The following is a 16,378-nucleotide window of genomic DNA, read 5'->3' on the forward strand; positions in this document are numbered from 1 at the left end:
CTCTGACTCTGTTTCAGCTCTAGTCTGTAGTAATACCCCTTTTGGTGCACCTTGTGAGCTTAAATACCTCACCTTGAAACTTGATTTGTCAATTTTTGAAACAGACTCAGTACTCAGTACAATAGATTGCTGTTCCAATTATCTTAAAATTGTATTTATGACTAGCAAATCGATTGGAACAAAAGCCTGCAGCCACTGTGGCCCTCCAAGATGAGTACAGTTCATGGTTCATGGTTCATGGTATAGGGCAGCAGGCTAGAAATGATGTAAGGGAATGTGCTTTATTATAGTAGGCATGACTCTCGCTCACTATATGGTATGATATGGAACTAAATGTATTTCTATGCAGTACTGGTAATTTTAATATTTGTTGATCGCACTGCTTCTTTGAAACACATATTAAGCAGTGTGATGGTTAGGGCTGAGGACAGACAGTAGGACACCGAAGCTCATTTCTCCTTACATTTTTAATGGTGTTGACATATGTACACGGCAAAAAGTAAGAAAAGACAAAAAAGGAAGTCTTTAGTTATACTGTATCATTCCAGGAAGCTATATTGATGATCATTAATGGAAACTGATTGACAAAAAATTAACTAGACTGACTTCTTGTTAAATCCTCACATTAAGTTACCTGACAGAGATCCATTTCATTTTTATTCTTTGCCTTTAGCCGCACCAGAAGTGGAGCTGAACAGAATTGCCACAGGATTGGGCATTGTGGTCTTCATTCTGACAGCAATCTGCATTGCACTGCCTGTCTTCATGTTCCTCTATAATCGGCGACCAGGAAAGAAAGCTTAGCCATGATACAGAGGGCCTCATTCATGAAACGTTCGTAGATGTAAGTGAAAATATGAGTGTAAGAAAGATTAATACCAGGGTTATCAGACACGCATTGATTATTGAAACTCATTATATCATGTACCTGATATAATAAACCTCACTGAATTACAGGCTAGGTTTGTAGGCAGATCTCTAGAGCAAATAATATACAATTACTGTACATCTGAAAGCCAATTTATACATTGAGGATGCTCCCTTAAAGCTGAATTTATCAATGTATACATCTCACCATGAAAGACAATGGAAGGCATGGAAATTTCACACAGTTTGATTTGGAGAATTTTATTAAAAAGGTGAAGTTTAGAAAATTCTTTTTTTAGCAGTGCCATATTATGTGGAAGTAAAGAGTGGAACAAGTACATCTTTCCCATATGTCTGTTTAATATGTTGGCCTAGTAGTTACAACATTGGATTATAAACTGCAAGGTTACAAGTTCATTCCCCTCCACTAACTTCCTGCTTGGGACTCAGAGAAACATTAAGCCTGCATGTGCTATAACAGTGAAAAGTCACTTTTGAAGAAAAAGTGAATTTACTTTTAGCAATAACTTTTAGTCTATGTATTAGTGTAGGATGAGTGAGACTCACCATGGTCATTACTGGATTGGTCTACTCTGGGATTTTATGCTTTACACACACATACAGACACACAGTAGATTCTGTTCACAAAACTATATACTGCAAGCATCATTCCTACACTGCCAGTCACACTTTAGTACCGTTACAATCTTCAGCATGAACAACATATGGGTAAACCCAGATATAACCCAGACCTAAGTTCTAATCTGGTTTTCAATAATATCCTACACACAATGAAGGCTGATACTGGTTGTTAAGTGGCCTATAACCAAAAGGGTGTGATGTCTTACTTCAACATCACTGTTCGATTATTGGATTGCCCCTCTCAGCCTCATAATCCTGCAGCTTGAAGTAAATGACAGACTGCACTATACCAGGTGTCCTAATACTGTATTTACTTCATTATGTCAATCACTCTAGCTATAAAGACATGTACAGAAATTTAAAATGGAAATTTAAAAACAACATCATATTTATTAAAGTACCAGTAATGGCGTACTGCACGATAACATGCAGTGAATACACTTGACTTGAGCATTCCTAGTTTTGATCCTCTTTCTCTGTACGTTTAGCATTCATTTGCTCAGAGGTTGATACGTTTGCTGCTTCCTGAGCAGCTCTTCTTTTCTCCACCCTAGCGGCCCCCTGCTTCTCTTTATTCATCTGCATCTTTTTGCGTTAAAACTGATTAAGTTAGTTTTTGTGTTGCAATTACTTAGTACGTTTTCTTTAATTTTTCACTTAAGCTGGGACTTACTGTAAGTCTTCTATCTGCCTTCAAGAATGATTAGCGAAGGTGGTATGGAATGAGAACGGCGCCCGTACGCTTGCGCTACATGGCCGCAACTGCTGCGCGGTGCAGAGTTGTTTCTACAATAATTAAAATAAAAATAAAAAGAGTAATAAAAATCTTCACCCCGAAAGTGGATAGTAGACGTCACATAGTATATATGTACCAAATTTCAAGTCAGTAGGTGAAACGGTTTGCGAGCTACAGGTGATTTAAAATCCTGGACAGACAGTTGCATATTATATAAGATGATAATAATAATACCAGTAGAAGAAAGTATACTGAAAAGTCTGGACGTATATAGGATTAGAAATCTTACTGAAAATCAGCAGTGTCAAAGGTGGATATCATTCTGGACAGCTTTTGCATTCAGCAGTCATGAGTATGAGTTACATTTTCTGACCTCCAGATGTAATGGTCCCTCTGATGTGTCTCAGTCTCTGATGTTGCTTCCCCTGTCATTGCCCCACTGGTTTCTTGGACAGGCTGTTATTTATGTGAATAATATACACGTAATTCCAGGCCATGTGATATTACACACATATAATATGATTGGCTAGCTATCTTTGTGATGGATGGCTCTGCCCATAAGTTTTGATCCTTGTATGTATCTGCAATTTCTGTTTGTGTCCAGTTGTGTTACCATTAAGTTGTAATCTGCCTGACTATTTTAACTAAAAGCACCATAAGTTACTTAGAAAACAAGACACATGAACTAAAGTTATAACCTTTTGTTAAATTATTGGTCACAAAACAACAGAATGTACGATGATTGATCAAAACGAAGAAAGAATGCAGATATTATAAGATTAGATGTTTTCAAGGGTCCTGTAACTTGCTTTGTAAATTGGTTAGGTCCTTTATAATTCATCAAATTAAAAAATAAATCAAAAAACTTCAAATAGAGGCAATGTGCAGTTTAAAAAATAATTACAATTTTATCCTCCAAGATAGACTACTGCATGAGGTACCACTCATTCAAGTAATACAATCAAAGTAACAGCAGTTGAACTATAACATTGTCACTGTGCAAGGTACTTTTCATAGGGAGTAGCTATTAAATTTGTTCCTCCAATTCAACTTTACCCACAAAGAAAGAGAAAGTATAAAGAAACTCTACACAGTGACTAGGCCATTTAGATTCTGCTCACACACATATTTGTTTCAAGGAAACTGACAGCTACATCTGGTCAAAGCTGCAATGACAAAGAAGAGCAAGATGGAGAGAGAGACAGATCAACAGCTGAAGAAAGTAATGGCACAAATAACGCAGAAAACATTCCAGTGGACGCAGATGGAAACCAAAATAATGGAAGAGACATGGACATGTGACGAAAACTCCAGTGTCAGTGGCCCATCATACTTTGCCAATGCCAGCTATGATAACTTAGCACTCTCATTTAGGGTTAACACTCAAGAAAGCTGCCCCAGCACTACACACTGATTTTAAAATCAGATGCTCACGTGTAATGTCATAAGAGCTCCTATCAATAACACACTTAATCCATGGAAGTTGTGACCAATGTGTGCAGAATATACATTAAGATGGGGTGGGTCAGGAATTGGGCTAAGAAACAAGCTTATCCCTCGACTTGCCTTACTTGGTTACTATACCTCATGCAATCTCAACAAATGTCAAAACTAAGGCACTGTTTAACTAATGAGTTAAATAATTTTTACTGGCTTATGTTGCATTTCAGTCCGGAATAAATACAGTATGTAAAAAATAGGAAAATGATTACACTGTGCAATTAAAACCCCTTGGTATTGTGTTCAGTATGTAAATGGTGATGGAGAAGATACAACACAAGGACTTGTCCACTGACTCACGTGATGTTCAACAAGTCATTTAATCAACCAGTGGTTGAAACTGTAGAAATATGGAAACAATTACTTTTAAAGTTCAAAGTGGCTCTGGACTATGTCTAATATGGAAAACATAAAAAAACATCCTCACTAACGCAGGGCAATTCTGAAATTAAGGGTTAACCATAAGCGTTGTTCACACTTGGTGAGGGTTGGGCAATGAAAATTACATCAGTATCCAAAATGGAGAACTTCAGGGAGAGACTGGTTAACTGGGTGCCAGAATGATGAAGGAAGGGCTGAATATGTTGCAGCAAGTCATCAAAATGCAAGGAAAACATTTGAAACTAACCAGCTCATCATGTAGGTCCCTCAATGATGAAAATATTACACTTGCCCTTACATCACCACTTTTGGCCGATGGGTCTGACACTCCACCTTCACCTTTTCTTCCTCTTAAAATCAGCAATAGCAGACACAACACTTCTTCTATCAGCCCTCTCAGATATTCTGCTGTGACATTGTTAGCTGTGTGACACTGACCGAATACCATCACTGTTTGACTAGGACAATATCAACACGGCAATTGAACAGGCCTCAAAAATTTTAAATGTGTTATGGTTACTAACTGCAAGCTAGTATAAGCCAGGAATAACATTCTCATCTTTAGGATATATTTAATAATGCCTATTAAAAATCACACACAGGCACAGGGGTGAAAAATACACACAAACAAAATTTATGAATTCATAATGAAGCAGCATGAACTACTATACGGTCATGCAGCATTATTGCCATGATAAATTAAGTGTCAACCTGGACATTATCAATGAAAAAAAACTTTTTATTTCAACCAAGGTTCCTCAATTATTATTATAGAAAGACTGAAACATTACAGCAGTCTATATCATAAAGAAATATGAGAAATAGAAGGCTATCCAGGAAACACTTGGCAAAGGATAGCAGCCATTAGTGGATGGGCCACTAGTCCATCATAGCACACTTTCATATTCACTCACACTGGGCTAGATTAGATTTTCCCAGTATTCTAACCTGCATGTTTTGATGATACACGAGGAAAGCTGGAATACCCACAGAAAACCAAAGTGGTGGTGGTGGTTCAAGTTCATCAGACTTGACTGGGCTGTTAATTTGAACTCAGTACTATGGAGGTCTGAGACAGCAGAGACAACCACTATGCCATATGAACACAAGATGAACATTTGAAGGTGAAACTCAGCTTAGTTTGTGCCGTAAGGCTGAACCTTCTGGTTTGATGAATCATTTAAGTTACTGAATATTTATTTTGTATCCAATGAGAAAGTATTTTGGAGCTGTTGAGAGGAAATAACACAGATGCCTTACCATTGTCTTTCCACCACTAAGAGATTTTCATACCCCTGCACCTATCATGTGTTATCTATCATGTTAATACTAATGAACATCACAATAAGTGCACAATTTACACTCAAATTTGGATGACTGATCGTTTCTGAATGAGTGTCCTTCCATATATATGCATGAGATTGCGTGTGTGCTCAAGTCACTGGGAAAATGTTGACATGAATGATCAGGGAAGAAGAGAGGAAGGAAGAACACTGAAATTTATTTGTGGAAATGCATGAAATGAGAATCAGGAAGATACATTCTTAAAAATCTTTTTAGAGTGGGTTTATTATTATTATTTTGGAATTTTATTCAAAACCATGTTTAAGAAGACTGCGATGATCACCAAAGACACTGAATTGTGAGTAGGCATGATTGAACTGCACTGCTGAATAGCTGAATCTTTGGATCTGGAGAAAAACAAGTGCTCTGTGTGACCTATAAAATTCCTTCCACACATTCCAAGAGTAATACTTTACTTTTTCAATAGTTCCAAGTCAAAGAGGCTTCTTTGGTGGCCCAACAGAGTAACGTTTATGGAAGTTCATGCAGTTCAGGTGTTTCCATGCCATTCCTGAGCCACATACGCTACTCTGTTAAAGATGAACAAAAGCATGACAAGGACGGTCTTTACTCAGACTATCAGATTTATTTTCAAAAAATGAAGAAGACTCTTTGGCAGGAAACCCGGATTAGCAGCAAATCTTTGTAAATGTTATATCTCATCATTTTTGCATCTTCTCTGTATCCACTTGTACAGTAAAGGCAGGACTGTCAAACTCTGCTCTCATGGGCTGCAGTGGCGGCAAATTGTTGTTTCAGCTCCTTACTTAATTAGGAATCAGTTACTGCTGCCAATTTAACTTTAATGTTCTTTTGCTTTGATTATAAATGCAAAATGGTTCAACAGATAAGCAGCTAACTCAGAGGTCTCAAACATTCCCAAAGAGCCACCTTTTTTGCTCCAGTCAGTCTCTTCTTTAGTTGTTAATGGAACCCATTGTTTAATTCTATAGATTTGTTAGTGTTCCCATATTGGCATTTTCTTTTACCCGAGATCATCTGTGGGCCAGAGCAGATCAAAAGACCAATATTTCTTAGACCTTCAATTTTTATCTCTTTAAATATTTTATTGAGACTGTTACTGTATAAAAGACACACATGAGATCTAAATTAGCCTGGACATTTGTAGGCTCACTTTAAATCTCATTACCATTTGGCTGATGGCGAAAGAGAGAATGAAAGAATTACGTGAAGTGCAAGTAAATTAAAATCAAGGCAATATGGTATTTTTTATTAGCATTAGCAATTGAATGCTAATGTAGAAAGCGGTCGAAGAAAAATAACCCACAGCAACTGTGACCCTCCAGGAACTGAGTTTGACACTCCTGCTATAAGGTTTTGTGTTCTCCTGTCGCTATTTGACTGCACTAATAACAAAGTATATCTTCTTTGAATTTTTAGGTTCTGTTAGTAATAAAAATATATTTTCAATCAAATCATTGTTTGGCTTGCTTTGATAGTTCATATTGATTTTTGAGGCACTGATTTCTTCATAGTGTCTTTCAGGGTGTAATTAATACTTTCAAGTAGGATGAATTCATGAAGTAAATTGCCTGGGCATAGGAGTGCATATATTTTTGTTAAAAAAATGTTCTTACTTATTACTAGTGTATAACACTGTAATAGAAATAAGCTTTACTGCATAAAATAAATTTGACAACACAATGTATCTGCAAAAATTCAATGCATTATTTGTTTGTGTGTACAGAGCTACAGAAACTGAAGTTCATCGCACCAAAACAGAATGTCAGGCGAGTATTGACTGTGCAGGTTTCTAGTCTATTGCAGGGTGCATTCAGATGACCCCTACAACTTAATCTTCCCAATCAATTGAGCTGAATCTCTGCGAGAAAATGGAAATCAATGGAAGGAACCCACAAATACAAAATAACAGCACATAGACAGCAACTATCTATGAAAAAAAGCAGGTTATGTTGTTCTAAACCCTATGCTACATTCAATATATATTAATCAACCGATGTGTTCTGTTAATGGCCATTGTTTCATAACAGCTTACAGCACAATTACCATCACCGAACAAAGACAATTCGAACAATGCATTACATAAATCACAAAGTAGAATTCTGAGATTCTGCTTCAAGCAAGCAAGCGCTTTAAAAAGTAACTGTCAATATTCTAATGTCAATTATACAATCAGTCATTTCTAGTGCAACAACCTGATATGTAACCCTTGATCTATTGCCTGTAATCATTAAAAACAATACACTGTAGTCAGAATGTTACTGGAACTGCCATCATAAGATCAATTACTGGACAAAATCTGCATAAAACTGCATACTGCATATTTCAAAGTTTGTAATGGACACATCTAAATTAATATTGTGCGTCACGTAGAGGCGACTTTAGCATGTAGAGAAAAGAAAAAAGCTAATGGCTCAGTTTACCATATCCTGAAGAGGGTTGAATTAACGCAATGCTAAGTGTTTTCATAGCTTGAAATATACTGTATAATCAGATCAATATGAAATACAAAATGTGCAATTTATTCTGTATTTTTGTTATTTGTAAAATATTGTAGGCATTTAAAGACTAAATTGAATTTTAGCACAGACAAAATGATCTACATCATCAGCAGTTAATAATTATTTTTGCAAAGTAACCAATAAATGCATGTGAGGTAAACTCCATTTTTGAAATTCTCTTGACTTAAACTTCAAAGCCTTACAATATTTACATACTTCTGAAATATCGCACTGTCCATATATTCGATCTCTATTGACCTTTTTGTTATTTCTCCAAGTAATAATTTGTCTTTCTTTGCGCTAATGTGATGTTTACTTTCTTTGTTTTGACACTGTCGTTTTTTTCTGCTTTCATATTCTGTATCTTGCTCTGCATGTGTTTCTACGAGTGTTTTGAATTCCAGTTTTCATTATCTCTAACCTGCTCTGCATGTGTTTGGCTCCCTTGTTTTTAACCTTTTCATGATGGTTTACTTTGTTTTCTACCCTTTGTCTTTTATTTCTGACCTCGCTTTATCCTGCTTTTTTTTCAATGACACCTGGTCCGTGGTGATTACTTTCCCTTTTTCAAGTAACAATTTCCATTTGTTTGTGCTACTGCAATGTTTACTTTCTTTTTTTAATACTTTCTAATTTTCCTACTTTCATATTTTTTTTACTTTCTCCACATGTGTATCGCGCCAACTTCTGGATTGGACATGCTTTTTTTTCAATTCCACTTGTTCCGGGCTGATAATTACTTTCCTTATTTTCTGAATTTGTACCTAGATTATTATTTTTCTTTTTTGTCTCTCCAACGCTTTTGAGTCTCTTTTCTCCACGCTGCTTTCTTCTTCGCTTAGTTGTCGACGTTTCATTTATAATGTATTGTCCTTATATGCTTTATATGCGCTGAGAGCCCTGGATCTGTGTGTGCTCAAAGCCAAAACACGACTGAATGTGTTCCTGCCCGTGCTGTTATTTGGTTGTAACTAGGGTGTGTCTTGCAAGACTCTCATGTTCTACGTCATCATGAGATGGTCCTGGTTCAATCTCTTGGCACAAAGTCTCATCTTTAAGGTCCCCGAGACGGTCCTGGTTCAATCTCTTGGCACAAAGTCTCATCTTTAAGGTCCCCGCAAGATGCTCCGTGGCCAATCTCTTTCGTCTCGCGGGTCTTTTAATTGTCTTCCGTGATCATATAAGATCACGTCTCGTCGCCTTACTGTTTCTCTCCAGGATTTTTTTTATATAATAAATCTGCTGTGATCATATAAGATCACGTCTTGTTGCCCTACTGTTTCTCTCCAGGATTTTTTTTTTATAATAGCTATATATATATATATATATATATATATTGTGACAGTAGCGGGCGCTGTCGCTCCTCCAATCCCGCAGACAACATGTCCAGACACCAGGTTAAAGTCCCAGAAATAATTTTAATTTCTTATATAATGTGCACAAAGCACCTCCACCTCTGTAATACACAATAATAATCAACAATAAACAATCATTAACAATAAATCCTCCTCTCCACCCAGCAGCTCTGTTGCACTTTCTCCCAACTCTGGCTCAGCTTGCTGGGTTTGCCACAATCCTTTATATAGTCCTTGACCAGGAAGCGCTCCTGTCCTTCAGTCCACTTGATCCAATAGCACTTCTTGGTCAGATAGAGATTTATATTTTCCTTCAGCCCGGGTTATAATAGAAATAGTCTCCCTGCAGCGTCCCCTGGCAGTCCCCACGGTATTCAGCAGTACTGTGAAGCCGAACTCCATTGTCCATGATGCCCTGCGGGAATTCGGGGCACCTCCATGTTGCAGGGAGTACTCCGGCTAGCAATGTGGATGTATTGGATATATACTGTATATATATATATATATATACAGGTATATATATATATATATATATATATAGCTACAGACCCACAAATGGAGGTTGTAAGGGGAACAGGGGTAGGTGTGGATAAGTAAGGGTTTTTCGTAAGGTGTTGGTCATAAAGTCTTTATTATTTAGATGTTCTTCTTTTTAAGCCTGTATGTGCTGGGTTCAAGTCCAAGTATTTGTTAATGGAGTGTTCATTAGAGATCCATGATTCAGCCAGCAGACAGGCACTCTTAGTATTGGCCCTGAATTTTAGTTTCTAATTTTTACTTACTAATTTTTATTTACCACCATACTAATCCTTTACTAAACTTACTAATCCACACCCACCCTTTACAACCTCCCCCTCCATCCCCACCCTTTACCAGCTATATGTTGTCTTTAATTCCTGTATGTCTAATCATTTTCCTCTGATGATGAAACCTGGTATGTTGTTGAAAGCTTAGGAATAAAAAAAACGTGTTAAGATGCAAGACTCATTTTCTCCCTTTGTGGATCTCTAGCTACAAATATGCAAACCATATCACAAAACGTCTCTTCCATTTATATATATTGTGACAGTGAGGCTCTTCTCCACCTCTCCAACCCTCAGGTACGACTCCAGACACTGGATAAAAGTCCAAGACGTTTTTATTAACAATAATGTGCACAAAGCACCCTGCACACTACTCATAGATTAAATAAACAACACAATAATATTCTCTCTCCTCCTTGCCCAGACACTTCGCCCCTCTACCTCCCAGCTCAGCTCAGTGTCAGGGCTTCCCCACAATCCTTTTGTACACCCTGACCCGGAGGTGTTCCTGCCCAATCAGTCCACAGTTCCTTATTCCTTCCAGGTCAGGGTAAACAGTCCTTTTCTTTAACCCTGGAGCACGTAGTTCCTTCCTGTCATGTGACCGTGACGTACTCCCGGGTTATAAGGCACATAAGAGCCCACGAGCCCCCCTACAGCGACTCCCGGTGGCCCCCAAGGTATCCAGCAGGGCTGTGTATAAACACTACATAGTCCTTGAGGCCCTGCTGTCGGGAGAGCTACTCCTGGTGGCCTGGGGTTGAGGGCCGGAGCACGAAGCCGGCAGTCCTCCACAATATATATAGTAATACTGTATAATTTATTAACAAAATGATGTAACAGCAATCAATGGAAACCAGAATGACCAATCCATTCAGGTCTGGATTCAACATCACACTGAAAATAGAGTTAAACATTGAAATCACAGGCTGATGCAATTTATGTGAATTTCTTCACAGAAACTCATAATGTGATCCAGTAGTGTGTATGGCCCACATGTGCCTGTATGCACTACTGACAACATCTGGGCATGCTGCTGATGAAATGGCAGATGGTCTCTTAGGGATCACCTCCCTAACATGGATCAGGGCATCAGTGAGCTCCTGGACAGTCTGTGGTGCTACTTGGCAGCGTTAAATTCACCAATGCATAATATCCCAGAGGTTCTCAATTGCATCAATGCCTTCATCATCAATGAGCTGCCTACACAATCTGGCCACGTGAGACCAGGCATTGTTTTGCACCAGGAGGTGCCTAGGACCCACTGCACCAGTGCAAGGTTCGACAATGGCTGAGGATTTCATTTTGGTACCTAACAGCAATCAGGGTACCGTTGCCTAGCACGTGGAGGTCTGTGTGACCCACCAAAACTAAAACTTAAGAAGAACCAGAGAGCAATTATCTGTGGCCACCACCTGAAAGATCCACTCCCTTTTAAAGGATTGGCTTGCTGTTCCCTCTCCAGTGCACCTGTTGTCACTTTCATTTGCACCAAAGGAGGCGAAGTTGTTTCACAATCATTTTTGCTTTATAAATAGACAGATTGATATCCATGAACTGACTTGGTGTTAGACTTTGATGTATTAAGTGTTGCGTTCATTTTTTGTGCAGTGTGTATGAATACATACTATGAAGGATGACACGTGAGGACTGGCATCCCTGTGGGACTTTGGGAGTTGGGATTCTTACCTGGCCAGGGCACCAATAGTGTGGAAGGACAGGGTAAAGAAATATGTATAGATTATTGCCTTCCCCCATACACTAGATGGCAGCATCCCTGTGCCTTGGTACTTATTTGGACCACAGCAGGGAATGCCAGGAATTGTAGTTTGATATCACAACCCTGTTGGGGTCCATGGGTGCAGAGAGTTAAATTCCCTATTCTTTGGGACTTCCATATGACCCAAAAGTGCTTCCAATTGGTGAAGCCATGTCACCGGAAGTACTCTCAGATTTCCAATAAAAGTTTGTATTACCTTGTCCAAGCGAGTCAAAGTCAGGAGCAGAGACAGACAACATTCGCTTTGGAGGCGTAGCAGTACAGTGCAGAGAAGAGAAGAAACAACAGACACTATAATTGTGTGTGCAAGGTATTTTGGGAAAAAAACACCTTTGATCTGAACCTAGGACTTGTTGACACTGGGTGATACTACTCTCAGCTAAGGACAGGCAACTGAGGCTAAAATTTACATGGGCTCACCAAAAATGCACAATAGAAGATTGGATAAACATTGCCTAGTCTGTTGAGTCTTGATTTCTGCTGTGACATTCAGATGGTAGAGTCAGACATTGTCATCAACAACATGAAAGCATGGATCTGTCCTGCCTTGTATTAAAGGACCAGGCTGCTGGTGGTGGTATAGAGGTGTTGAGGATAATTTTTTGGCACACTTTGAGCCACTTAATACTAACTGAACATAACTTAAATGCCACAGCCTACCTGAGTATTGTTGCTGACCATGTCCATCTCTTTATGACAGCAGTGTATCCATCTTCTGATGGCTACTTCCAGCAGGAGATAACATGCCATGTCACAAAGTTCACATCATCTCAAACTGGTTTCTTGAACATGACAATGAGTTCACTGTACTCAAATGGCCTCCGCTGTCATTAGATCTCATTCCAATAGGGCACCTTCAGAATGTGGAGGAACGAGAGATTCGCATTATGGATGTGAAGCCGATAAATATGTAGCAACTGCGTGATACTATCATGTCAATATGGATATGATATACAGTATATAGTCTTCACACAGACAGTGAAGAGCTCAGAATTCAGACCTATACGGTAGGTGAGGTGAAGCAGCAAATGTCATGATTTGATATGATTTAGGGTCCTCAAACAACACCATTGTTTAAATGCATTGTTATTACTTCTAGTGTTTCTAGAGGTATGGCCTCTGAGGTCATCGCCTATGTGTAATCTGCTGTAAAGAACTCAAATTTTATCATTGTGTTCTTTTCTTACGTGTACTTTTGGCTTTGACTCTCTTATTCTCCCAACCACGATTATTGTCTTCCATATTGGGCTTCAGTTTTGTTTCACATTCTATCTTGTTTTGTTTTTAGATGCATCTCTCGGTTTTGGTCAAAACGCTTATCTTCCAGTTCACTGCCTGAACATCAACACTGGCCACTGCACTACAAATTCAGTTTGTTTCTTTCTATTTATTTCATTTAATTTTTAGAACCCACTAGTCAAAATGAAACTGGCAGTGAGCTGATACCTGTCCAAACAGCATTAGGAATAAACCAGGAACTACATCGAGCTCCCTTGGAATTAGTAAGCAAAAAAACAAAACATGCAAACAAGAAAACTTTTCTCCTAGGCAAAGAGCAAATACAGTGCTACAAAATCAAAGAATTGAACTCCACTTGTTTTTCTTTTAATGCTTAGTCATTTATACTCTCCAATTAAAACACCCTAATGATGATAATTGGAATCAAATCTTTATAGCAAACAAGAAAACCTTTCTGTTAGGCAAACAGCAAATACAACTTTATAAAATCAAAGGATTGCTAATAACTTATACTTTCCAGTAATAATAACAAAGAAGTCCAATGGAAAAAAAATATTTATAGCATTTTTGTTTTAATTTGTGTTTTTCTTTAGATGAGTGACCAAGGAGCAGGTGCTGTAGTCAAAAAAGTAGAGCAAAGCAGAGGTCTTCTTAAAGTTGTCGTCTTCTGTTCTTGCCCATTGGCAGACGTCCATCTTTACTGAAAACACCTACTGATTTATGATTTTTTTTTTTTCCTCAAATCAACCGATCAAGCCAGTGCACATGCTCAGAAATAGCTGGACTAATATCTTTCCATGGGTAAAAGTACCACATTTCTTTTCCCATATGATTTAAATGCCTTTCCAATTTAGACTTACTTTACTTATTATTATTATTATATTGGCACTTTTTCTGAAATCCTCCATCATACGTTAATCAACCAATGTTCATTTTGCGTGTTCCTTTAGTGGTCATTATTACATTTAACATCACAGGACACACATGACTTGAACAAAGCTTTGCATAAATACCAGAGTAGAATTTTGAGATGTATATAATGCTGTTTAAAGTAAGGATTGAAAGTAAGTGTTTTAAAAAGTCAGTATCAGTTTTCAAATATAAAGCCTGCAATTCTTTAGTCACATTAAACTGGCACTGAGCTAAGACCTGCCCAAAGAGCAATAGGAGGAAGGAATAAACTATACGGAGCTTCCATGGAATTGGATTATTTTACGCAAAGTAAACAAAAACCAAAAATAGCAAATGAGAAAACATTTCCCTTTGACAAACAGCAAATACAGCCCTATAAAATGAAAGATTTGTATGTAACTTGTTTTCTTTTAATGTTGCTTACTTACACTCTCCAGAACAAAGCAACCTAAAGATGTCCATTGGAAATAAATTTTTAGAAATAAAAACCTTTCCCTTAGACAAACCTAAAACACCAACTATTTTATGATTTTTACAATATTAGTTCTTTGTCCCCAAATCAACCAATCAATTACGGACATATGGACACAAGAATCTGGACTAACATGCATACATTCTTTCAATGGCTTAAAGTACCTAATTTCTTTTCCCATATGATTTAAATGCCTCTCCACATCATTTTTACTTTACTTGTTACAACCTTCGCACTTTTTCATCTCTCAATCAAATTTGGTTTCCCAAACACATTGTTGTCTGGACATTTTCACCACAACTTCCCAAAAGCTGTGCATGTCTGAATCTTGGAGATTCATGATCCACCCCGTAAACCAGCAAAGTATATAAATCAGTTATAGCTTAGCTAAACTGCAACAAAAAGCACCTCTGTATCCTAAGATACACTTAAAAATAAATTTACGCCTACTTTTGCTCATAAAGTTTAGATAAGAGAATAAACAAAACCTATTCTGGGTGTGATAGACAAATACTAAGTGAATTATTTCACATTTGTAAGTATGCATCCATTTTCAAAGCCCTCTTTTTTATTATAACATTGCAGGAAGGCAAAACGTATTTGAACAATGTCCTGGATGAGACATTAGTCTGTGACGGGGCAACTATAAATTTTCACTCATACAGTGATAATTTAGAACCACCAGTCAAGCAAATCTGTAGATACAGTATGTGTGATGAAGTATACCAGGGTACACAGAGAAACATGAAAACAGACAACAACCATCTCTTGACCTCCAGTATGTCCATCAACAGACCTCCAATATGTCCTGAGAGCTGTGAGACACTGACAACAACCACTCTGCTAACCTTTCTTTAAATTTGTTCATATAATAAAATACATGAAGTAAGAGTACTGTATTGGGAGTTTTTCAATAGCAAAGCAAATGCCATTTCAGACCCACACAAACAAAAACAGCGTTTGAACCCTCTTCTGCACATTGTACCAGCATCCTCTGTGTTCCACTATCTCATTCCCCCTGAAAAATCCCTGAAATTCTACTCTGGGGCAATGAACAGCTCCTTGTTATTAAAGAACTTCTTGAGAACTTTTTGACAGGATACATGTAGTGCAGTTTGTCAGTTCTTTCTAAGGTTTCAGATTGTGTCACCCAGATGGTCTCTTAGAGGACATCTAATTCAACTCCATGCTTTCTGCAAACAAAACACATCACCATCAGTCATTTGTGAAAAAACACATTTACAAATGTCTTCCAACATATTTACACCCTCACCTTCCGAGGGCAGGCTGCCAAGGGGTTCACAGGGGCAACTCTGATAGCCAGCTGTGTAGGAAGAAGCAGACAAAATTACATGAGCCAGCCAGCGAAGTGCGAATGACCAAGTTTCCGCTTAGTTGTGTTCATCAAGATAAAGCTCCCACATCATTTCTAGCCTCCTACACTTGATGGTTGCCTCTCCAAGCTTTTCATTTTTGCAAATGGCAAATTGTGTAGCTGTAATCTTAACAGCTGTATTTACTAAAAATAACAGATTTGTCCCCCTTTATTTTTTAGATAAAGGTCCACTAAAAGTACAGACTGCTGACTGTAATAATTATTTCTAATTACTTGCAAAATTGTACCATTTAATGTTGTGTTCCATTTACCTTGGAAATTTTGTGCATCCAAACAATGTAGCAACATGTCTACAGATAGACGTTGGACAGTACTGTGTGTGCGATTGATGTTATGAAACACAAACAGGCGAACAGTATAATACAACCGCTTTCACTAAAGTTTGTGGTGAATGTTAGCATTTTAGATCGATGTCATAATCTGAAGTTGAACAAACTCGGACTTGAGAGACCAGTCATTAGTTTCCTA

The 16,378-nt window shown here is 37.9% G+C and overlaps 2 protein-coding genes across 2 annotated transcripts in view; one reads left to right on the forward strand and one right to left on the reverse strand.

Annotated features, from left to right (window-relative positions):
- The window catches only part of LOC120535017 (zona pellucida-like domain-containing protein 1), a 44,079-nt gene extending 42,144 nt beyond the window's left edge, over positions 1 to 1,935 (forward strand). The window contains exon 11 of the mRNA XM_039762519.1: positions 674 to 1,935. Within this exon, the coding sequence (XP_039618453.1) occupies positions 674 to 804 (131 nt within the window). The 3' untranslated portion in view covers positions 805 to 1,935. The remainder of the gene's footprint in view (positions 1 to 673) is intronic.
- A 3,969-nt stretch (positions 1,936 to 5,904) lies between these two features.
- LOC120534926 overlaps positions 5,905 to 16,378 on the reverse strand; it is a 28,915-nt gene continuing 18,441 nt past the window's right edge. The window contains exons 9-10 of the mRNA XM_039762430.1: positions 15,788 to 15,838; positions 5,905 to 6,000 (exon numbers count right to left, since the gene is read on the reverse strand). Coding sequence (XP_039618364.1) covers positions 5,905 to 6,000; positions 15,788 to 15,838 — 147 coding nt within the window. The remainder of the gene's footprint in view (positions 6,001 to 15,787; positions 15,839 to 16,378) is intronic.

This window comes from Polypterus senegalus, chromosome 9, assembly GCF_016835505.1.
Source record: "Polypterus senegalus isolate Bchr_013 chromosome 9, ASM1683550v1, whole genome shotgun sequence".
Lineage (NCBI taxonomy): Eukaryota > Metazoa > Chordata > Cladistia > Polypteriformes > Polypteridae > Polypterus > Polypterus senegalus.